Source organism: Notamacropus eugenii, chromosome 3 (assembly GCF_028372415.1).
Source record: "Notamacropus eugenii isolate mMacEug1 chromosome 3, mMacEug1.pri_v2, whole genome shotgun sequence".
NCBI lineage: Eukaryota > Metazoa > Chordata > Mammalia > Diprotodontia > Macropodidae > Notamacropus > Notamacropus eugenii.
Window position 1 is genome coordinate 489,016,271 of NC_092874.1, and position 23,762 is coordinate 489,040,032.

Sequence of the window (23,762 nt, forward strand, 5' to 3'; positions counted from 1 at the left end):
CATAAGCCTCTAGGGTGTAGAGTTTATGAGAAAACAATACATTTAAATTTAAAAAAACAGAAATAAGTGATGTGATGTTTCGTTTTTAAATTCAAGACAGTAATTTCATGTAGCTTTCTTTCTAAAAAAAATAACACAGATGTTCCAGTATCTGTTGGAGTGGTTGACATAAGGACAGATCCAGACCAATTAAATGCGATTGAGTTTCTCTGGGACCCTGCCAAACGCACATCTGTATTTATTCAGGTTTGGATTTTTACATTATTGGAAGAATAATAATTTAGTCATTTGAAATCTCATGATACATTTATGGGATGTAATTTAATTTCCTTAGACTCTTTCTCTTTTTAAAAATCTTGTTTTTCCTCATACACATAAATTTGGTTAAGTTGGCTGGTAACATTAGCGACTTCCTTTGTTTTTCCAAGGCTGTTCATTTTAAAATCTTGTTAACTTTTCCTGTTAGATGATAGAAATCAAAGTTTCTGGTTAATTAGAGGCTAGGACAAAGGTTGCCATTCCTAGAATTTTTAGTGGGTTTATTACCCCCCAGTAGAAGAGACAGGATGTCAGCTGAAGCCTTAGAAGTCAGTATTGGGGCTCAGCAGAAAGTGTGGTAGATCCCCAAGATCTGGCCATGCTTTGGGCTCTGCTGCAAGAGAACCAGAAGTGTGTGGGGGTAGGCGAAGGGGGAGGGTGAAGAACCCAAGAGAGCCCTTGGGGCTGCAAAGGAGATGAGCCTCCAAGGGTTGCTAGCAATTGAGAACACCTTCATTTGGGAGGCAGGAGTGGGCAGGTGATGGGGAGAGAGGCCCGGCCGGCATGGCATGGGCCAGGGAGGATGTTGGTCCAGACGGATGGACAGGGCAGGATCCAGATTGTGAATGGCTTAAAGGCTAGATCTATTCAGTGGGGGTGGGACTGGGGGCTGCTCCTGGAGGTGTCAAGCTGGTACCATGTGACACCTGGACTGATCCAGAAGAGACCCAGAGGATTGATGGCGTGGGTTCTGGTGCTTGGCTGGTTCGAGTGGGATGGAGGTCTGGAGCCAAGGGCCTTGACTCAGTGCACTTTCCATGTTTTACAGGTCCACTGCATCAGCACAGAGTTCACCCCTCGGAAGCATGGTGGAGAGAAGGGGGTTCCTTTTAGAGTTCAAGTTGACACTTTTAAACAGAATGAAAATGGTGACTACACAGATCACCTGCACTCAGCCAGCTGCCAAATCAAAGTTTTTAAGGTAAGAGACAGAAACCAGGCTTTGGTGTGAGGCCCTTGGCTTCTAGACTGGCTGTGGTCGCTTTTGAGCAGGTGCTGCTCTGTGCAAGGGGAGATACAGCCTTTAGATGAGGCCTGGTCCTTGGGAGTGTGTGCACTCACACATGCCTTGACTCCTCACAGGAACCTGGGAAGGACACTTGGACACTGGCATTGACCCCAAGGCTGCTCTTTGTCACCTACCCTGTTGAGGCAATGATTGTTTTTTCTTTTAGCCTAAAGGAGCAGACAGAAAACAGAAAACAGACCGAGAAAAGATAGAGAAGAGAACAGCACATGAGAAAGAGAAGTACCAGCCCTCCTATGGCACCACCATCCTCAGTGAGGTAATGTGGTATAGTACGCTCCTTCCAGAGGAAAGCAGGCTAGCTGCCTGGCACCAGAAGTATGGGCTGAGTGGCGTGGGTGGGATGTGGGCAGCGCAGGGGGAGAGAGCCAACCCTTGGGGCGGGCACCAAGTACAGAGGCTTCCCGGGGACCCCGCGACCACCCGCACCGGCCAGGCCTCCCCTCACAGATGCATTGAGACCCTTGAATGCCAGCCAGTGAGTCCTTGAGCTGTGTTTGCCCTGACTAGGCATGTACTCGGGGAGTGGATCTTTCCTCGTTGTCTAATGAAAAGCAATTGACCCCCCTCTTTGGTGTTTGTCCAGATGAGGCTTGAGCCTATAATGGAAGCTGCAGTTGAACATGAGCAGAAAAGGTCCAGCAAGCGGACTTTGCCAGCAGACTGCGGCGATTCTCTGGCAAAGCGAGGCAGTGTAAGGGACTTCGGCTTACTTTTCCTTGTGCAGGATGCCCTGGGCAGTGTTAGATCTAGGACTGACTTCCGTGGTGATGAAGGGAGCCCAAATTCTGACAGACAGCCTTGGCTGAATCCAATCTACTTTGTGCCTCTGCTTCAGGGAAAAGCTTCCTAAATCTAACACTTGAAGCCTGAGCAAACAGTGTGCACAGTGTGACCCTAACTGGGGAATGTGGGAGGGGGAGCCCCAGCCACACACCCCCGTCTTCCCTGTTCAGAAACGAGCCCTGTGATTCCCTTAATGTCAGTGGTGACCATCGCTTTCATCTCTGCCTGCCATTGAAAAGGTCTGTTGCTCTCCCTGTATATTTCTGGTAGTGGCTGTATAGCATTGATGTTTAAAGACATGATGGTAGGGAGTGTGAAACGTCCCTGTTTTTGCCTCCTTTCAACCTGTTCATGTCTTGTGCTGGGCTTAGTGGGGCCAGAGTTGAGTGCTAGCTCTGCTGCTCTGGGCCCCTTGGAGCTCCTCATGCCTCCCAGGCTCCTATAGTGACCTACGTGTCCTCCATCCTAGCTTCACTCCTGGATTCTAGATGCTTTTTGAGAAATACTTTACATATCCTACCCCATTTCTCTAGATCAAGTAGTTACATGTAACTTGTCAAACCTATGATTTCCTTGATGGATCTCCTCCCTCCACCAATGCAAGACACCACCCTGATCCAGCTTAGTAAACAGTATGAGTTACGAGGCCAAAAAACCCAATTATCACCTTTTGGCCAACCTGGCAGTAAACCTCAGAACCTGGCTGGACTGGTGCCCCATTGAACTGAACTTATGAAGGTCAGAAGGAGGCATCCATCAGAAAAGAGGAAGACGTTCTCATCTCTGGACCAAGGAAAAGGCAGGCGTTCTGTTGCTTCTCTGGGTGGCATGTGTCTGAGGCGCATGGATCTGACCAATGCCAGGGGTGGGCCTTTGGACACTGGTCTCATGAGACTCCCCCAACACTCTTCTTTTAGCAGAGTTAGGGAGGGAGAGAGCAGACTGCAGTAAAGAGCTTGGGGGACTTTACCTCAGAGAAGCAAAGGAAACCCAGGTCCTCTATCTCTGCTCATCAGCACCAGAGGCCTAAGTTCTTAAAAGGACCTAGAACTTTCTAGGGAGTAGGATTTTGTTACTGGTTACAGAGCCCATATAAACCTGTTGCACCATGGGTGCGGGGGGCGGGGCGGGGCGGTGTATGAAGTGTCAGGCTCTGTAAGGGATTTTTTGGTTTGTCTTATCATCGTAAAAAGAGTCCTTGATGACATGCAAGAGGCTTCTGATCCTGGAGGGTTCTGGGAATTTATTGGGCCCTAGCCTCCTGGCTTTGAGCTGCTTTGTGTGAATATCAAGCTTGGCAGTTCCTTGTGCATCTCAAAGCTGTGAAATGTGCCTGGGGAAGAAGCAAACTCCATGTTATTCGTGCAGGAGAGCAGAATGACTCTCACGTGGGGCCTGTATTTTTCCATCTTGCTCCGTGGAGAGAGAGCATAGGCCTGAGCAGGGTCTTGAGAATGAAGCACAGGCTAGTACCCCAAACCCATGCTAGGTTCTTCCTTTTTGAAATGAGGGAGTTCTTGCCATTGTGGCAGTGTCAGGACTTCCAAGAGCGTTCCCTTCCTGCCTGCCATATGCTTGGCTCTGTGGACCCTAGTCTAGACTAGGCAGCAGAGGGCTCGACCTCCCCTCAGACCGGTGACAGCCATTGTTGGCCACTGGGTAAGCACTCATACTCCCTCAGCCAGGCCAAAGGGGTTTGGTTCTGTGGTTGTCAGGTGGGCACTTTGCACTTGGCATAACAAACCTGTTTTTAATCCTTTGCCTCAATACATGGCTTTTTTTAAATCAAGAGCTCTATCCCTCAGAACAACCTCGCTTTTCCCAAATTGATTACTTTCTCTACTCCCTCTGGTGTTGTTGCCTTGCTTGGCCTTTGACCCCCTTGGTCACTGTATTTGGTGATGGACAGTGCTCTTGTGGCTACCATCTTCTACCACTGTAGGTATCTCAGGGAATGGACCTTGGTCATTAAAAACATAAAATAAAGGGGTTGTAACCTGAAGACAGCCCTAATTACCTTTGGGATGATGATGGTGCTTTTCATAGATTTGAAAGCCCAGCTGCTCCCAGCTGTGGAAGGAGATGATGCTAGAGCCTTGGTGGCCTGTGCGAACCTTGGCACACATGTGCTTTTTCTTTTTCTCTATCTAAAGGAAATTTCAAGACCATGGTGGCATTAATTTTGTCTTTCAGCCTCTGCAGAAGAAGACACTTAGATCCCCTGTAATTCCCAGTCTAGGGATAACCAGACTTCTGAAAAGAAGTTGAGAGTAGGTGATAAAACCTGAGAGGTTGTGTGAAGTGGGGAATGGACCTGAGATGGGCAGAGCCATAGGAAAGCGCCCTACCATCTCTGATACCCACACTTCAGGAGGGGGCCCTTGATAACTGCCTGTCTCTGTAGCCATAGTGGCATTTTGGTTCAAGGAAAGGCCTAGATTCTGATCCCTCTCCACCTCTGGACCTCACTTTCTTCACTGATAAAAAGTGACAGTTGGACCAGAACACCCACAGAAGCCTTCCACTCAAAGCTCCAAGGTCTCCAGGATCAACGATGAACCCTTCTCACTATTTTCCTCTGCAGTAGATCCAGGCAGGCATCTGGGTACTGTAAAGCCAGTCAGCAAGCCTGCAGTTGTACAGATGCCTGGCCTGGGATCCTACTGAAGAGAAAATAGAAAGGGTTCATCTTATCCAGGAGACCTTGGGCTTTTGAGATGCTTCTGTGGGGCAAGTGTCATGCTGTGGATGCAGACCCTGGGCCCGTCTCCCTTTTCCCTGGCCTGGAGCCCTGCACAGCTTCTGCTGAAGCGAATTGTTCCTGATTGTCTTTATCAGCAGTAACCTTGTGTGAGAGATACTTCTTTAAATTTATATGTGTGTGTTTCTATGTGTATCTAGCATAGTTTTTCCAGGAATATCTTTTAGTTGCTACCTCCTTTTTGCTGGGCCTCTTTGTCTAGTTCCCAAGGCTGCTGGGAGCTCTTTTGAAAACCAAGCAAGCATCGGTTGTGAATCTGGCCTCCTAAACATTTAAGGATTTGAGTGCTATTGCCTCTAAATGGAAGTCTTCTTGGAGCCTCTTTTATTTCTTCGGGGGTCACTAATTACCCAGTTGCAGAGTTGAGAGTCTCAATTCTGGGGTAAGTGCTAAGGATGATTCTTGTTAACGCTCTGACGGTGTTGATCAGGTTATCACTTTGTCAGCCTTGAGCTCCCAGTAGGACCCGGGCCCACTGCTCATTGCAGTGTCTTATGGACCACCTGCAATTGAGGCTATGGGCTGGGGTCCTCAGTCCTCTTGGGGATTCATTTTGTCCGTCTGGATCAGAGCTAATTATTCTGTTCCAAAAGAATGTTTTTGAGTTTTTTTCCACCATCCAGAGAGAGGCTACGAAGGGACATTTACTTAATAGCAAGGATACTGCTGTACCTAGGGGAGAGCTGACTTGCTAAGGCTACTCCCTGGCATGGGACAGAGAGGATTTGAGTGCTCACGTTTCAACTTCCATATCTTTCTGGTTTCTCTGTGTTCCAAGTGTGCCTAGTCAGTGTTCCCCAGTGTGGGCTGTGGACAGGCATGCAGAAGTACCTGAACGAGGTTGTTGAGCCTGCACTGAAGGTCTAATCTCCTTTGTCTTGCCTTGTCAGATGTTTGCACCTCCCAGATTTTCCTGTCCTTGCTAGAGGAGTATGATTGGGTCATGACATTGGTGCTTAATTTCAGTAGAAACAGAAAGTATTTTTTCTGTCCCTTGCCTGGGGCAGCATGAGGAGCCCACGGAACTCCACCATTGGCCAGGAGGCGTTCCGTTCTCTGATTTCCACTTAAGTCATTTTCTATGTCCTCGTTGCTTTACAAGAATAAGAAGCCTCTCTCAGCAGGTGCTGGGCACTGATTCTACCTCTTCAGTGGTTGGTCTGGTTTCTCTTGGTTCAGGGCTGCCCTCAATGGGCACACAACCCACTGACTATGTCCCTGCTAGGCCATGATGTCCCACACTCCTCTGTTGGAACTTGGCCAGAGTTGTGAAATGTATTCTCCTTCCTCTGGCCCATGATATACGCCTTTGACTCCCTCGGAAGGGGGTGGGGACCTCTCCCTTTCTCCCTTGGGCTCCTTATGCCTGGCTTATAGCATATTATAAAGGAGTATGGGAAATGTGAACACAGAGTGAACAGTGCAGCTCAGCCCCACCCCACCCGTGGTGGAGGAGGCTGAATCTCAAAGGCCTCTCCAAGAATTGAGCCTTGTAGCACTGAACCAGTGCCTGCTCTACAGGTTTCTTGGGGAAGCGGAGATTGAGGCAGAAGTGATGGCTGTAATATTTACCCTTTCACACTCTAGTGATGTTTCACTGGCGTGGCCATTCTTGCTTCTCATCCCCAAGCTAGAAAGAGAACCTTGGTCAGTGTTGGGTGACATTCAGAAATGCAGTTTCCCTTGGCTGGACTCAAGTCAACAGTTCATTTGTCAGTGAAGAACCAAAGATTAAGAAATGACTTCCCTCTCTTTCACAAGCACCTTAGTGATCAATGTACATGGTTCTCGTTCCTCCTTAGTGCTCCCCATGGTCCGTCACAAGTGCAGCTTACGTCAGTGATAACCCTGCGCCTGCTCCCACTTCCTCCTCTGCTCAGCAAAGCACCCACAGCGTCCCTGAGAGGTATGTGGCAGGCAGCTGGAGGCAGTGCTCCATCAAAAACGGTCTCGGGGAAAGGACTCTTTTCCTTCAGTGGGGAAATCAGTTTTCTTTTCCAAATGTTAATGGAGGAAGACCTGTGAGTCAAGCTAGGACTGTCATCCTTGGTGATTGTGAGCCTCCCCTAAGGAGCTTTTCCCAAACCAAGTAGCTTCTCATCTGGTGTGGCTGAGGCAGATGTGATGATGTGCTGTGGTGGTGGGCAAAAGTTGGGGGTCTCTCCCTGTGTCTCTCTTTCCCCATCTCTCCCTCCCACTCTCCCCCTTTCCTCCTTTCACCCTCTGCAATTTGAAATCAACTTGGAGCAAGGTGCTCTGACCGGTGGCTCTGCCACCCTCTTTAGCTTATAGCTGTTACCAGCATGTGAATGAAGACTGAGGAGAAGGACAGATCAGACTGGCTCCCAGGGAAGCAACTCATGTGGCTCAGGTCTAGAGTTCCTGCTTTGCAGGGTGTTTGTAGATGGTGAAAACTGGTACAGACTAAGCTGTCATCAAGTCCCTGACCCTGACAGAATCAGGCTGGCTCTTCAGTAACCAGCTGCTTGGGCAGCCACTTAGCATTGGGTGGAATCTGGGCCACAAACTCCTGACATCTCGAGAGATGGAAAAATGATTCCAGCAGTAAGATGTGGATTTATCTTCATTTACTCTTGGCCAGCATGCTCCATGGGCAACTCTCCTCCTGCTTATTATATATGCACATCGTCATCTAGCTTGCCAGTGAAAACCCAGTATTGAGAGTGGCCTCTGGGAACCTGAACAGGGTTGTACTGTCCAGGTGCGTTTGTGGCCTCTTTTGAGCATGGATTTGTTTGGTGGGTAGAAATGTTTGGAGGGAAGAGATAGAGGCAGGGCTGCCCTCGGGGTATTCTCTGGCATCTTAGCCAAGCCAACTGATTCGGGTCGTTCTGTTCTTGGGACTTATCCCTTTCGGCTGGGTCAGGGTATGTGTTTAAGGGGGTGAATACTTGAAAGGGCTTCAGGAGCACTTGAATAAGAATGCAGACCTTTGCTTGAAAACCCCCAAAGAGGAATGATGCCCTGCCTCCCAGGGCAACCCATCCCCTACTTACCAATTGGTATTAAGCCTAAATTTGCTCCTTTGTGCTTCCATCCCCAAGTCTCTGGTTTGGCTCTTTGGACAGGGGCTAACTGAACAAATCTGATCCCTCTTCCATAAATGAGCCCTTCTAGTACTTGAAGATACCTTGTGTCTCCTAGGGTATTCTCTTGTCCAGGTGAAATATCCCCAGTTCCTTCAGTTTAGTCTCATGCGACCAGAACTTGTTGCCCCTTTCCACTTCTGGGTGCTCCTAGACTTAACACTGACTTCCAGATGAAGTAGGGGGACTGTCACCTCCTCGGTTCTGGGAGCTCCACCTCTCTCAGTGCACCCCAAGGTTAGATTAGCTTGGTCAGCTGGTGCCTCCCACTATTGTCTTGGGTGGAGCTTGTAGTGGTCAGTGTTTGCACCTTCTGAATGACCACTTGTCTGTCAGGCCATGACTAATGGGCTGCAGAACCTTCTCTTCTAATGGGAGGAGTTCTAACTTTTTTAGGGTCAAGATTTTGTTGATTAGATTTGTTAAGGTCTTTTTCCTTTCCCTGGATCCCTAATCTCAATTTCAGTAATTGATTTTGTTAAAAAAAAAAAAGACAATTAGCATTTTGTTTCTTTTCTTTGGGTTTCTTTCACAGTATTTCCTTTCACAGTGGGTCGCTTGGTCTCAGAGACTCCTTCCAGCTCCATATGTAGGGCCATGTGAGCTAGAGAAAGCCATACTTAAGCCATGGGCCTTCAGAAGGACCATTTTGTCCATCCCATTCAGTTTAGAGGAGTGTTGCATAGTTCATCAGGAGCAGACCCCTCATCTCATGACTCCAAGTCTAGGACTCTGTCTCAGAGACTGGGCTGGATGCTTTTTGATCTTGCCCAGGTCTTGGGGGTCTCCTTATGATTTGGGCTTTTGGTTTCTGGGTGACTCAATCTGGTCTTGCTTAGTCAGATTCGATATAAAAGCTCTCCTCTCCCTTCCTTCCTTCTCCCTAGCAATTCCTCCTCCCCAAACCATCAAGGAGAAGGAATTTCCCAAGGCTCCAGTGAAGTGAGTATCTCTCTTTGCCACAAGTGATGGTCATACTTTGTTGGGAAGACAGAGCCAGCCTCCACCAGCCTTCTGTGGGTATTGGTGCTGCCAGCAGGGGGAGGCAGTTTGGAATGTGGGGGGCAGCTAAATGTGGGCTCTACATGCTGCTCTCTCCCTACCCCAGCAACTTCACCCATCAGCCACCATCCAGGAAGCCCAGCAATGGCTGCTCAGGCACAGGTTTGCCACCTACGCGAGACTCTTTGCCAATTTCTCAGGTATGTCCTGCTCTTTCTCAGCAGGGGCTCTCGTGCCAGTCATCAAGCATTTGCTTTGGCCAGGTGCTGTGCATATACCAATGGACATGGGGCCACAGGGCCCCAGTGTGGATTGCAGGATACTAGGGACAGTTCTGTTTTCATGAGATGCCCCATGAGAAGATTTGGATATAGAAATGTCATCAGTGGGGCTTTCTCTTTTTCTACCTCTTAAATTTAAAACTCAAGTCCCATTTGCAGTGCTTATTTGAATGCAGATAATCTGCTTTTTTATTGTGCCAGAGCCAAGGAAAGCTTGTGTGTAAGAAGGAACTTAGAAAAATGAGAAAGTCCTTTATCTTCACTGGGGAAAAGGGCAGTTTTTGAACCTGTGTTGGCTTGTCCTTTGCCATTCAACATTGGAGGGTTTCTAGCTGATCTCCATATTCCTGAGATGAATGTGGAAAAAAGGCAGGTGTTTGGGATACTCTTAGGTGAATTTGTAGCCACACCTGCTTACTGCCTGTGCTGGCTCATCATATACAGAGAACCCACCTGACAGCCAGCCAGCTGGCTTTGGTCTGAGGTCATGATGGGGCATAGTACCAGAAAGTGGACTCCCAGGAAGGCCTGTGTTTCTTATGAGGGGCAAACCTTCAAAGATGGAAAGGCAGCTCTGTTCCTCATTTCTCTTAGGGAAGATTGGCCAAGGGGCAGTCTTGCTGGAATCCCAGTTTCAATGAGCTACCTGAGTCATTAGTTTGGTAAAGTTGGAAATCCCGAAAGAACCCAGGTGATTATAGTTAGATTTATCCAGTCTGTTCTAAAGAAAATGAGCTTAGAGATGTGAGTTGTGGTTGTTGAAGAATATGGTCAGAGGTCAAAGGAAGCCCCCATCTGCCTCTCTTTGCAGCCTTTCTCTGGGTTTCCAGTGTCCTGGGTGAAGAATGCACTTTCTGGACAGGAAGCTGGCATGGGAGGAGGGGCATCCCCATGGGAGTTCTAGGTGATATCTCCAGTCAGAATCAGAAAAATGGCCCCCGTGGTTTGTAGCTTTCAGGGGCAGTCCTATCACTCCTTCTTTCAGGTGCAGATTTATTAAAATTGACAAGAGAGGACCTCGTACAAATCTGTGGCCCACCTGATGGCATTCGGCTCTACAATGCACTGAAGTCAAGGTAAGAGAGAGAGGTTCAGGGGCAGCCTGAGTGTGCCTTTCTTCCAGGGAGAGAATCTCAGCCTTCAGGAGTTGGGTTGGGATTCACCTGCTGACAAGAGTTGGTGTGCTGGTTGCCCTCTGGGGAGTGGGCAGTCCTGGTCACTGTGGCCAAGAAACAGAGCTTCTCCTGTTGGCTGCTGATTCCCTAGAGTTGTGGCTAGGGGACAGGACTTGGGGTTCCACGATCAACGGATTAGCCTTAGATCTAACCCTAAATTTGGAGTTTGGAATTCAGATCAGCAGATTCAGGGACCTGGGACCGTTGGGAAGGAGGCAGTAAGCGAGGTCCTGGACAGAGTGTCGACTGAGTCAGAAAGGTCTCAGGTTCTGTCTTGTCATACTCTACCTCTCTGAGGCTCATTTTCATTTTTAAATGGGGATAATACTAGAACTTGCCTTACCAGGTTGTCTAAATGAGATCAGATTGCAGTTTCCAAACTTCAAAGTGTTACCCAAATGATAACTATCTTTCACTTGTTTGTAGTTTCATTTGTGTTTTCTAAGTAATCCTCATGTAAGAAAAGGTGACAGCAAGGAGACAGCTGCAGCTTTCTCATTACGTAGCATCTTGTGCCTGCAGGACAATTAGACCTCGTCTCACCATGTACGTCTGCCAGGAGCAGCCTCAGGGTGCCCAGCCAGAAAAGCAAGCAGATGCTGGCCAAGGAGATCGCAGTGATGGTGCAGTCTATGGTATGTATTCTGTAATGCTTGGGGCTTAGGAGGCAACTCTCTCAGGGCCTAGGAAGCTGAGTTGCTAACACCAGCAGCTGGACGTTCTTTTAGGCATCCAGTGGTGGGGTATGAGGAGATGGGGCTCGGAATGCTGGGAGCAAGCTCCGAGTGCACAGGGAGCAGGACTGGGCCTACTTTTTCTCCCTGTTTCTCTTTGAATGGAAGCTCCTTGAGGGCAGGAGTTATTCCCCTTTGGTATTTGTGACCACAGAGCCTCACACACTGTCATCCCTGATAGATAAATGCTTGTGGAGTGTTGGAGAGGAGGGTCTTGTGCAGAAATCTTGCAGTCACATTTCTCCACGTAAGGACTACTTAGAGAACATGAACATTGCCACCAAGAGGCGGGCCAGGAAAATGCTTTGGTTCATCGCTGCTATTTTAGACAGTAGATTTCTCTTGACATATTTTACTTTTATGTTGCCTGTACATCCCCCCGTCTCCTTCCTCCTCACTGACCATGGACTTACCTCTTTTAACAAAATTTTTTAAAAGGAAAAAACAAAGCAAAACCAGTCAGCGCTGCAATAGTAATAATGGTGATAATGATGAATTCGACCCTATATGCCAAGTCTCCTCCCTGTAGATACCTCCAGGCCTCTATTTCTGGAAAGGATGGTCTTCTTTAGTCTTTTCTTTGGAGTCTGGCCTGTTCACTTTACACTGTTCGTTTTACAGCTTTTTTGTATTGTTTTGTACTTCCATTTACATTGTCGTCATTGTGTTTTCTTGACTCTGCTTACTTCGTTTTGTGTCGGTTAACGTAAGGCTTTCCCTGCTTCTCTATAGTTGTATTTGTCAGAGGGCAGAAAATCACATCAAGAAACTTAAAAAATAAACAAGGGGAATCACACAAGAAGAAATAAAAAGAATTTATGCCATCTACTCTCCTAGCTAAACTGAATACACGAAAGAAATAAAAGACTACCTTCAAAATTACAAAAGGCCCATATTTAAAAGGGTACCATGTAGAAATGTTAAATGCTATATAATCTCGGAGAACAAAGTAGAACCAGATGTTAAGGAGTTAGCCACAAAACTCCAATTCTGTCCCAATGTACAGAACAAAGTTATGTCCAAAAATTAAAAAAGCACCCTGCCATACTTCTCTTATCAACCAAGTATAATCCTGATACCTAAACCAGGAAAGGATAAAGCAGAGAAAGAGAACCTATAGATCAGTATAATGAAAGAACATTGATTCACAAATTTTAAATGTAATTCTGTCAGACAGACTACAGCAGTTTGTTCAAGAAATCATTATGACCAAATTGGGTTTATATCAGGGATGCAACAGTGGTTCAGCGTCAGAAAAGCAGTCAGTATAATTATATTAAAAATAACATCCCAAACCACTCTTCTTTCAGTAGAGACAGAAAAGACCTGTGATGAGGTGCTAGGTTCAAAGTATAGGTAAGTGAAGTCACCGGACGTTTGTTAAGTTTTCTGCCATTTCCCAAGCTAAGTGCTAGAGATAGAAAGAACCACAAAAAACTGTTCTGTCCCTGCCTCTGGAGCTCGCAGTTTGGTGAAAGAGATAACATGCAAATAACTGCAGTGGAGACATGTATGGATATCGCTTGGTTTTAAGAGAGGAAAGGCATTATCGCTAAGGGAGTTTGGAAAATGGTTCTTGTTTTTAAGAAAGGCTTCATTCCCTAAAATTGAAATTTTAGCTGAGACCTAAAGGAAGCCAGGAGGCAGAGACAAGGAAGGAGGGAATTCCAGGCTTGAGGGACAGGCAGAGAAAATGGCTGGATCACCGTTCAGAGCGTATGGAGAGAGCATTCAGTGATGGAAAAGTAGGAGGAGGCTTTGAAAAATCCAAATAGAATTTGGCGGCTCTTGGCACTGGTGTTTTACTCAGTACAGTCCCTTTGGAGGCTGAATGAAGGATGAACTGCAGGGAGGCAGATGCCCCTCTGGCAGTATTCCAGACATGAAGTGATGAAGGTCTGCTCCAGCAGGGCTGGGTCAGGAGACGAGGGGTTGGATTGGAGAGATGGTTCTGCAGAGGGAAAATCAACAGGCCCCAGCCGCTTCGTAGCTTATGTTCTAGAAGTGTTAGCCATAGCAGAGCAAGAGAAAGATGGGTATAATGACAGACATTTGTGGAAGACCTGACCTTCACTTAGGAAATCAATAAACCATTTGCAACAGAAACTGCTGCAGTGTTGCAGGTTAAGGCTACAAAATAAAAGCCTGGACAAAACACTACTGTTTCTATATGGTAACAGTCATATAAAAGGAATTTTCCTTCAGAATAACTATAAAATGCATAGAATGTTTGACTGTTAATGTACCAGAGCACTGTCAATATTTCGACAGCTTCAGTTGCAAAATATTTCTTAAATTAGAACTTTAAAAGCTCAAGCTCCTGGCAAGGCTGTGCCAGCGTCAGTAGAAAATGACCGTTGCCAAAGGCAGTTGTGCCAGTGTTCATGCTATATGAGTTCCTGTAAAACAGATACTTTGCAAAGCTAAAGAAAGAAAATTGTAACAAGAATTTGGAGCAACTAAAAATCCACTGTGAGAATTTACTTTTTAAAAAGTCAGGATAGGAGAGAGCTTAGCCACTTATATCCTTTTAACTGAACTCTAGATTGGACAAGCACTGCTGAGGATATGAGTGCAGCCCCGAACCATCCACCGCAGTCCATTCAAAGTGCAATTCGAGTCTGAAATATCACAGTCAGCTCTTCATTGGTCTTGCCACGATGGGATGTGTGGCTTTGACAAATAATCCAAGCAGATTCTTTTGATTCCTTGAAATTGAAGAGGTTTTGAGCAGACAGTTCATTTCGGGTTAGAAGGAAAAATAGCACGGAGAAGGATTGATGTCAGGTAACGGAAGTGGTCAGAGGATGGATGCGGTCTTCATCCAACTGTCTTTACTGCTTTTATCTAGAGACAGAGAGGGGAAGCCAGCATGACAGTAGACAGACTCAACCCTGGTGCCGGGAAAGCCTGAGTTTGAGGTTTCATTTCTGTGACATGGGCTGTCATACAGCACATTTAGTGTTTATTTTGTGCCAGGCATTGCTAAGTCCTGGGGATAGAAAAAAAGACTAAAACCTCTCGTCCTCAAGTAGCTCACATTCTAATGGGGGTGGGGGGTGCAGTACCAACACGCAGGATATGTACAATGTAAGTGGGAAGGAACTTTAAAACAAAAGGCACTGGGGAGGGGGTGGTGCTAAAAAGGCCCCTGACAGAAGTGAGATGGGGCCTCTATCTTGAAGGAAGCCTGAGATCTGAGAGTTGAAGGTGAGATGACATCTTTCACAGCCAGTGTAGTTGAGTTTAGGGTTTGTTGAGGAGGAGTAAAATGTGCAAAATAGAAGAAAGGTGATAGGGAGCTCCTGGGGACACTTTATTGAGTAGGGTTAAGAGTTTAGGGAAACCATCCTGGCCACTGAGCAGCGGATGAAATGGAGTGGGGAAAGATTGGAAGTTGTGAGACTCATCAGAACAGGGCCCTGTTGGCAACCTTGTGAAATGCCTTTGGATCCCTTCTCAGAATAGTGCCTTTAAGAATAAAATTAATAGGATTGAGTCCTGGGCCTAGAATCAGGAAGGCTCCTTTACCAGAGTTCAAATCTGGCCTCAGATACTATCTAGCTGTGTCACCCTGTTTGCTTCAGTTCCCTCATCTGTAAAATGAATTGGAGAGGGTAATGGCCAACCCCTGCAGTATCTCTGCTCAGAAAACTCCACATGGGGCCCTGTAGGTTTGGACGTGACCGGCGTGACGGAGCAACCGCGTGGAAGGATATCGCTTAGGGTTCAGTAGCCAGACCCCGAGCACTCCTGAATTAGAAGAATATTGTGCCACTCCAGGTAAAAGGTCACAGGCACCTGAACTCAAGTGCACATTTGGTGTGTAGAGTATTAGGGGTGATTGGAGAGATGTTGTGAAGGGAGAAGCACCACGATCTGACCATGCCGGATTTGTGCAGTGAAGGTGAGGGAGCACTTGCTGGGACCAGTCACTGGGGAAAAGATGATGGAGTTCTTTTTCAGCCATGTGGAGATGGTGATCTTTTGGGCCATCCAGTCACTGATGCAGGATGAGAACTGCGTCACAGGTCTAAGAATTGTCTTTGTAGAGGTCGTTCAACTCATGGGAGTGGATGAGCTAGTGTTATGGGAAAGGGAAAGGCAGAGCCTTGGAAGAGTGAGCATGAACTGGCTGAAGATCTGGCAGAGGAATGGTCTGATAGGAGGAAAAGCAGGACCAAAGGAAGTCTGTATTGAGTGTTTACTGTGTACAAAGCCCAGCACTCAGTGCTGGAGATCCAGATAGAAAAGGGAGGCCACCCTGCTTGTTCTCTGATGGGGAGATGAGAGTGGGGAGGAAAGAGCTAACATCCGTCTCTTTTGTATTGTTCCCCCTCACCAGATCAGATTGTTTTCTGGTATTGAGCCATTTGATAGTGCCAAGGGCTGTCAGTTTTTTAAAATTGTTTTATTTTCCAAATTATCACCCTCCCCCCCAATCAGAGAGATAAGAAAAATAAAACCTATTAAAAAATGTGTGTAACATATAGTCATGTGAATATGTGTGTACATATGAGTTCTGCATCAGTCATGTCCAAAAGAAGGTAGTTCAGAGGAGTGAGCAGCTGGGGCTGCAACTCCCCAGGATGGTGGCAGACGGCACCAGCCAGGCTTCCACCCTGGCTCTTCTCAGGGCTCTTGGGCTCAGGGTCTGAGGGGGGGGCAGTGGTGGTCCAGTGGTAGGAGTGGTTTGACTTGCCTGCCATGGGCTGCCTTCTGTCTTTCCTCAGCAGGCCTGACTGCTTCAGGCAGTCCAGCTGGTTTGTCCTAGGTGTGGCATTTGGTGGCCATGACTGGCCCCTTCTCAGGATTGTTTCCCTGAAAGATTGACTCTGAGAGGGAAGCTAAAAGTAGGGGCCAGTGACTTTGGGATGCTTCTGAGCCTGTCTGTGGGGAGGTTAGCAGTGATTGCTGGTCGTCATGGGCTCCCTCTTGACTATGATTCCTCTTTGCCATGATGGCTTTTGGGGCTTCTGTCCAGAGAGGGTGTTTGAGTGTCCAAGGCTGCAGAGAGGTCAAGGAGGCTGAGGATTGTGACATGGCTATCCAATGTGGCAGTTAAAACACTGGTCACTTTGGAGAGAGCAGTTTGAGGTCGGAGGGTTTAGAAAAGAGAGAGGCCCTGGAGGGAGGGACAGGAGCAGAGAAAGTAGAGGCCAGGTGTGTTTGTAGGGGGCAGGCCAGGGTGGGGATGGGGAGTGTACTGGGTCAGGAGGAGATGAAGGAGGAGGAGGCAGGATTCTCATGTCCAGCAGCTCCCTTAGGGAATGTGGAATGGGCGTAAGAACCTCCTGTGTGCCAGGCACTGGGATAAGCCCATTTCTCACTCATTTGATCCTCACAACAGCCCTGTGAGGTTGGTAGTCAGCATTATTTTGCAGACAAGGAAACTGAGGCCAAGGGAGCTTAAGCAGCTTGCCCAGGGTTTGGTAGCTGTTTAGTGTCTGATGCTGGATTTGAATCTAGCTCCCCTTGCCTCTGCAGCCAGGTCTTCGAACATGATTATCCTCACCCTGAGGCCATGGATGTCCTTCCTGCTCCAGGGGTCTCTGCCTACTATGGACTCTTTTCACCTTTCTCCAGGTCCATTAAAATACCTCCTGGTGAGCTCCCAGACTCCCAGTTTTCTCTCCCTGCAGCTGCCATGCTGGTATTCTGAAGGTGCTCGCTCCTTGCTGCCTTTATGATAAAAAGATAATGCCTTTTCCTTGGCATTTAAAACCCTCCACACTGGTTCCCTTTTCAGATTATTCCCATCCACACCCTCCACTCTAGCCCCACCCCAGGTCAGTGACTTTGTCCTGCTTGGGATTCTTTGTGTCTCTCAGAATCTGCCCCTCCCCTCCCTTAGTGTTGCTTCTGTCAGGCATAGGACACTCCAGCTGACTTGCTCCCTCTTCCACTTAGCTTGTAAGCACTTCTGGCTCCGTAAGGGTTGTGGAGACTTCCCATTGAACTGACTCAGTAACTAAGTGAGAAGCTGGCCTGGGTGGGAGGACCTTGGTGGTTTTGGTGTCTGGGGATCATTTTTACCTCCTCCTTTCGTCCTGCCAGTCTTCCAGCTAGGTTATGCATGTTTGAACACAGGTGTCTTCCCCTTATGCTTTCTGAGGAGGGCGGGGTTCTGATTTCTTGGCCAGTCAGGGGAACTGTTAGCCACTTGCCCACAGGCTTCAGTCAGGCTGTCTTCACCTGGGCCTTGCAATCATCCCATTTTATAGATGAAGAAACTGAGGGGTAAAAGGTCACAGAACTAGTAAGAGTCAGAGCTCAGACTTGTTCAGTCTGAGAGGTCCCCAAGGTGGGTACAGGTGACACCCTGATAGGCCCTGGGCAAGGAGCCTGTATCAAAGGGGGCAGGAGGAGGTGAAGTTGTCTCTGCCCACCCCCCCCTTCCAGGGCCACTTGCTGCTGCACAGTTCTTGCCGCAGCTGCATCTTGGTGTTTCTCATGCTTTCAGTTTATCACGCGATCTACCTGGAAGAGATGGCAGCCTCAGAAGTGACACGGAAATTGGCATCCGCATTCAGTGTTCCTTTGCACCAGATTAACCAGGTGTACAGACAGGGTCCCACTGGGATTCACATTCTCCTCAATGACCAGGTAAGGCAGCTGGCCTGGCCTGGCGGTGCTAGTGGCTGACCCTCTATTGACCACAGAACCGGTGTGATTCCAAGGCCAGGTCTTACACTAAGGGGAGATTGGTCATCACCCTTTAGTCTGAACTATACACCGTGTCCAACTTCCTCTGTGACCAGCAGCTCTGTGGTGGAGGGGAGAGAGCGTTTGGACGGCCAGGCCCCTTCAATGTGACTGGATCCATGTGGCTACTCTGTCTGTGTCCTTGGGTGAGAGGGTCAGAGCCCAGCGGCTTTTCCATCCACGTGCACCCGAGGGTCCCAAGGGCAGAGGCCCCTGACTGCATTTCTGAGTGGTTTTGGATAGGAGTAGCCTAGATGACAACACATGGCTTCTTCTTGTCAGCAGGACCTTCTCCTTTCTTGTGGTCAGGGCTCATTGTGCTGTCTCACACTTGCTTCATCTTTCTAGGTGGTTCAGAACTTTCAAGATGAGAGTTGTTTCTTATTCGCCACTATAAAAGGTATCTTGTGTGCCTGGGAGAGCGTGTCTGGGTGTTGGGGCACTTCCATCTGTGGGTGTGGCTGGTGCTCTGCACTGTCCTGACACTGTCCCGAGGGAAGCCTTGGTGACTCCTTTCTGGGCCTTTGGGGTCCAGACCTCAGACCTATGGGTGGCAAGAGCTACTGACCAAAATTTTCAGCATTTTTGATGGGTGGCGGGTGGTGCTTGATCTAATTCTTCAGGAGAGGGGGCCAGGTGAACAGAGAGCACTTAAGACAGCCCCAATGTTGAGAGGTAAAGCTGATTCACCCCATTTGGATCTTGTACAGCTCTTCTCTGTGCCCCAACTTTCCCAGTGATGCGGCCAGACGTCTTGAGACTTTCCTCCCACTATCCCACAGTCACAGCCCCTTGGCTTCTCTGTCAGAGTCCCTTCTGTCCTGTATCTGGTGGGGATGAGGGCTGGGGCTGGCAAGTCAGGGTCTTTGCTGCAGGACTGAAAGAGGGAGGGGTCAGACAGGGGCTTGGTATATCCTCCCTTTGCATGTTGCATGTTGAACAGAGCCTTGGGCCACCCTGCAGCCACAGGCAGCCGTCTCCTCTAACTCTGCTTTTCTGTCCCCCAGCGGAAAATGGTGAAGGGTTCCATATCATTTTGAAATGAAACCAGGCATGTGCTGGTTTTGCCTCAGTATGAATTGAAGCTTCACTTCACCTTCTGTGTATGGAGACTGGACCTGAGGGGCCCTGGGATTGGACTTCACCGCTTACAAATGTTTCATATTGAAAACATGAGGTGACCTTTGTGATGCGCTGCCTGAGAGGCGGACTAGCTTCTCACCACTGCCCTCACCATCAGTTCTCCTGGGAGTACGGAGGTAGATGCGGACCTCCCCAGGGCTGTTTGCCCTTGATGGGGCGCGGGAGCCACCTCACTCTCCATGATACTGTGTCTGGTTTGGAAATGAATGTAGCCCTTTCTGTGCCAGTTTATTTGTCCGGTGACTTGGGGAGGCCTGGGGGCAGAGGAGCAGGATGCAGGGACAAGTGAGGTTGAGAACACCACCAGCTTGTGGGTCAGGCCTCCTCTGTGTCTGAGTGTGTGTGCGCATGTGAGGCGTGGGTGGAGATGTGCGACTTGGAAGCCAGCTGCAACCAGACACGTCCCTGGGCCACATAGTCATTGGAGTATGTTGGACGCAGAACCCTTGGAGTGGCTCCCAGTACCCTCAATTCCTTGTTTGAGGGGAAGCTCTGCTCATGTCAGCTTTTTTCCCTGTTTTTGTCTTTTTCCCCCCCCCTTTTTTTTCTTTTCTTTTTAAATGTTGATCTCCTGGCCCAGATGCCAGAGAGGCGTAACACAGAAGAAAACAGAAATGTTCCTGGTGGTAAGAGCTTGGCACTTAGTGTCAGAGGGACTTAAAGGCCACGTGTAGTGTCTACTCCTGCTGTTCAGTCCAGGTGTGCCCAGGTGTGGCGGTCCTTGGCCCTTTGTCTCTGGGGGCATTAGAACAGGGTATGGGCCTTGGCTTTCCCATCAAGTAAAGAAGCCATTTTGGGATCTTCTCCCCCTTTGGGCCAAACTATTCACAAAAGTGAAATCTGGGATCATCTTTCAGCTCCTTTGCCTAGTGTAGTATTATGTGCTGAGGGTACACATGTTGGCTTTTGTCCCATTATAGTTTCAAATCTGGTGTGTGCATGTATGCATGTTTGGACCCATGTGGCTTTTGGGGGGAGAAGGCTAGGTTTATATCTTTCCTCACTGGGACAGGGTCCAAGTTTTAAAAATTCTGTAGTGCTTCTGTGGAGATGCTACAGAAAACTGATCCTCACCAGTGGTAGAATTTCATTTTTCCCCTTTGAAACTTCTCACAATGCCCTTGGGACCCAGAGAGGAGCCTTTTCATGACCAAATATTTCATTCCCTGGTATCAAGGTAGGGGCAAGGGAAGCCAACAGGTCAAGTTCAGTGTCTGAGGGCTTGTTTGCCTGTTGGTGACCCTTGGGGGTCACTATTCAGACCTCAGCACATAGCAACCACTGACATGGACCCTTCGCATGGTTTCTAAATTGACCCTACAGTTTGAGAAGTGGGGAAATTGCCCACTTGAATCTATCAAACCTCAGATTTCACAGAGGAAAATTGTGCATCAGTTTGCCCTGGGCACCTGGAATTAAATGATCACACCAGCAAATTGCTGTTTTAAAGAGTGGGATGTACACATTTTAGTTTAACTGTAATAAATGTTTTCTGAACATTTTGCAAATGTGTTTCTTTTCCCGCCATGTTAATGGTGCCCCTCTGTGCTTCTTAGCCAGACCTCAGAGAGAGCTTCTCTGGCCACTTTTGCCCTTCCTCCTCTACTGTCTCTGCTGGCTGCAGGATATGGGAGCTGAAGACAGACAGGCAGCATTCCCTCCCTCAGACCCCACCAGGGAAGTCACTCCCCACTTTTCCTACATGGGGGTTGTGTCTCTGTTTTTAAGGAGACATGGTAAAAAGTCTTTGAGTACACAGTTGGAGACCCATGAGTCCCGGGGCATTGCTGTTCATTAGACTTTTGCCTCTGCTCATTTTCTGCCTCAGACAGTCAGTGGTTGCCCAGAAGCATCAGAGGCAGTGGGCCTTCCTTCACTCTGTCGTGGCGAGATGAAGTATGCAGTGTCTTTTTGTAAAGGAAGTGTCTGTCCCTGTGTCAGCATTTAAATAACAAGAAAATCTGTGTGTATGTGTGTGAGAGTGAGAGAGAGAGAGAGAGATCATATAAGCTTTGCTCAGAGATGTGTCCTCCCGGAGAGTACAGCAATAAGCCCCCTGAACTCCATGTCTCTGACAGGTCCATGGCAAAGCCACTGGGATAAGGAGCCAAGTAGTTTTGTTGGTCATGAAGTGGAGGCTGCTATGAGTGGTATTGATGACCATGCAGCCTGTTCCCTGGATGGGGAGAGATGGTCTCTTTTGCCTTATAGCATGAGTGCATATGTCAGGGTTTGTATGCTTTTTAAATAAACTTGGAAAAAAAATGGTCCCATTCTGTGTTCTCTGAACTATTTTTTACTGTCTACTAAATGAGTGGATTAGAAAATCTTGCCTCCCAATTCTTTCTAGCCAGCTTGTTTTCTTGAGTGTGCCCCAGAGCTGGTCATTTGTGCACATTATGAAAACGAATTCAACTCAGTCTTCTCTGCAGCTAGTTAGGATGAGCTTGTGACGGGGTGAGAAAGCAAGGACTGTTTGGGCTTGTTTTCGAAACTCAGAGATGGTCATATTCCCAGGCAACAGGGAAGGAGCCAGAAAACAAACATTGAAGAGGATGGTGGAGGTGAGGTGATTTGCTGGAGAAGACAGGGAGGAAGGACTCACCTTGCTTGGTGAGGAGAAGGTCTAATTATCCGAGCCCAGTGCAAAGGAAGAGTGGTGGTGGTGGGAAGGAAAAGGGGCTCTTTGTTTTCTAGGAGATGAGATGCTCAGCCAGAAAGGCGGGGAAAGGGATGCCTGTGGGAGGTATAGGAGGAGAGGTCACTGATTACCTTTGGAGAATGGGCCAAGTGCTGAGGACACAGGAAAAAAATCCAAAGACAACCCCTGCTCTTAACAGGAGAAACAACGGAGGAACAGGGTAGACCAAGTCTGTATAATGACAGTGCTATTTTAAATTGATTGTTCAGAGATATGCAGGTCAAAGTACTAAAATATTTTATCAAGAAAAATGGAAATTCACATAAAGGAACAAGGGAGCAAGACTGGAGAGTTGTGAAAAAAGTGAATAATAGCCAACATTTCTATAGCATTTGCAGTGTTCCAGATATTATGCTAAGTACTTTATAAATGACCTCATTTGAACCTCAAAACAGCTGGAAGGAAGGTGCTGTTATTATTCTCATTTTACAGGTGAGGAAACTGAGGCACGCAGAGGCAAAGCTATTTTCCCAGGGTCACACAGTTATTAATGGGTCTGAGGCTGGATTTAAAGGTAAGTCTTACTCCAGATTGGATGCCTATATGCCGCACCACCTCACTGGTCTGTGCATACCAGATGGCAAGCTACTACTGCTTGCCTCTACAACCAGTTGTGATTAAGTCAGTTTGGTAGCAAAGAAGAGAGAGGTTGATACATGAAACAAATTAGCTCCACAACGAACAGTGTTTGTGGACTTGAAGATCCCAGATCCTAGAAGGACTCACTGATTCACTGTTCAACAAAAATGGAGGATTGGGCAGCAGGACTGCTGAATGGAACGTTTAAGTTGCAACATTACCAAAACAGAGAAGGTCACGTCATCCAGAAATTGAAAGAGGAAGAACCTTTTTTTTCAGGTCTACAGGTAGTATAGTTCATGACGAGGTGAGAGAAGGGATCACAAGATAAAATAGATGGTTTTGATTCCATAAAATTAGTTTTTGCACAAACATTTAACACAAAATAAGGGAATGGACAAGTGGAGAAAAGATTCTTTGCAGCATCTTTCTGAACAAGGTGTCATATTCACAGTATGCAAGTGATTCACATTTATCAAACTAACACCAGGGATTAGTTGGTTTGTTGGCTCTTCTTTGTTCTCAGAACCAAAATCATATCAATATGTTAGAGTTGTTATAATGCATGTGACTGCGGCTGATGAGACTCGGAATGCTCTACCATGGGTCAGGCACTAATAGTCCATGTGAACATTTGTGGTGGATTCTCTACATTTGCGCATCTTGTGTTTCTTTTGAGCTACTAGAGTTCTTTGCTTATAGAGCAGTTTTCTCTGATATGGGCATGCTATACTGGGCAATCCTGTGCCAGTGTCTCATGTCACACAGTCAGTTCCAAAGTTATTAAAAGAGACAGTTTCCTTGGGTGAGCTCTCTGTAAAGTAGGTTTTTTGGCAACCATACATTTGGCATTTGAACGTGGCCAGCCGTTAGGAGTTGTGGTCTCTTCAGTAGAGTTTGAATGCTTGGTGACTTAGCTTGAGAAAAGATCTCAGTGTTTGCTACCTTATCCTGCCAGGCGATCTTCAGAATCTTCCTAAGACAATTCAGATGGAAGTGATTTAGTTTCCTCGCACGGTACTGATAGACTGTCCAGGTGTGGTTGGTTGGTTGTTGGCTTTCATCTTCAAAGAGGACCAAAGTGACATCACCGTTGTAAAGTGAAAATTTCAGTGTGTCCATCTGTGGCTGATCAGACCAATACGAGCTCAGAATGCTCTACCAGAGGTTGGGCACAGATAGTCCATATGAATATTTGCGCACCCTGCGTTTACTTTGTGCCGCCTCAATTCTGCTTTGCCCAAAGAGCACAGAACCTTTACTTATGTGGGCACACCATGCTGAGCAGTCCTGTTCCAGTGCCTTCCATGTTGCACAGTCAAATCCAAAGTTCTTGAGAGAGACCTTGAGAGTGTCCTTGTGTCATTTCTTCTGGCCACTATGTGATCACCTGCCCCATGCAGGTTCTCCATAAAATAATCTTTTTGGCAAGTGTACATTTTG

At 47.5% G+C, this 23,762-nt stretch overlaps 1 protein-coding gene across 2 annotated transcripts in view; it reads left to right on the forward strand.

The window, feature by feature from the left end:
* UBP1 (upstream binding protein 1) overlaps positions 1–21,312 on the forward strand; it is a 29,584-nt gene extending 8,272 nt beyond the window's left edge. Inside the window, exons 5-16 of one of the 2 annotated variants that reach the window (XM_072599296.1) lie at positions 140–246; positions 1,088–1,240; positions 1,494–1,604; positions 1,932–2,039; positions 6,695–6,798; positions 8,887–8,941; positions 9,108–9,201; positions 10,268–10,358; positions 10,980–11,092; positions 17,655–17,797; positions 18,245–18,296; positions 18,904–21,312. In XM_072599296.1, the coding sequence (XP_072455397.1) occupies positions 140–246; positions 1,088–1,240; positions 1,494–1,604; positions 1,932–2,039; positions 6,695–6,798; positions 8,887–8,941; positions 9,108–9,201; positions 10,268–10,358; positions 10,980–11,092; positions 17,655–17,797; positions 18,245–18,296; positions 18,904–18,941 (1,169 nt within the window). In that variant the 3' untranslated portion in view covers positions 18,942–21,312. The remainder of the gene's footprint in view (positions 1–139; positions 247–1,087; positions 1,241–1,493; positions 1,605–1,931; positions 2,040–6,694; positions 6,799–8,886; positions 8,942–9,107; positions 9,202–10,267; positions 10,359–10,979; positions 11,093–17,654; positions 17,798–18,244; positions 18,297–18,903) is intronic. The other variant, XM_072599297.1, reaches the window with a different exon arrangement.
* Positions 21,313–23,762: the final 2,450 nt, after the last annotated feature.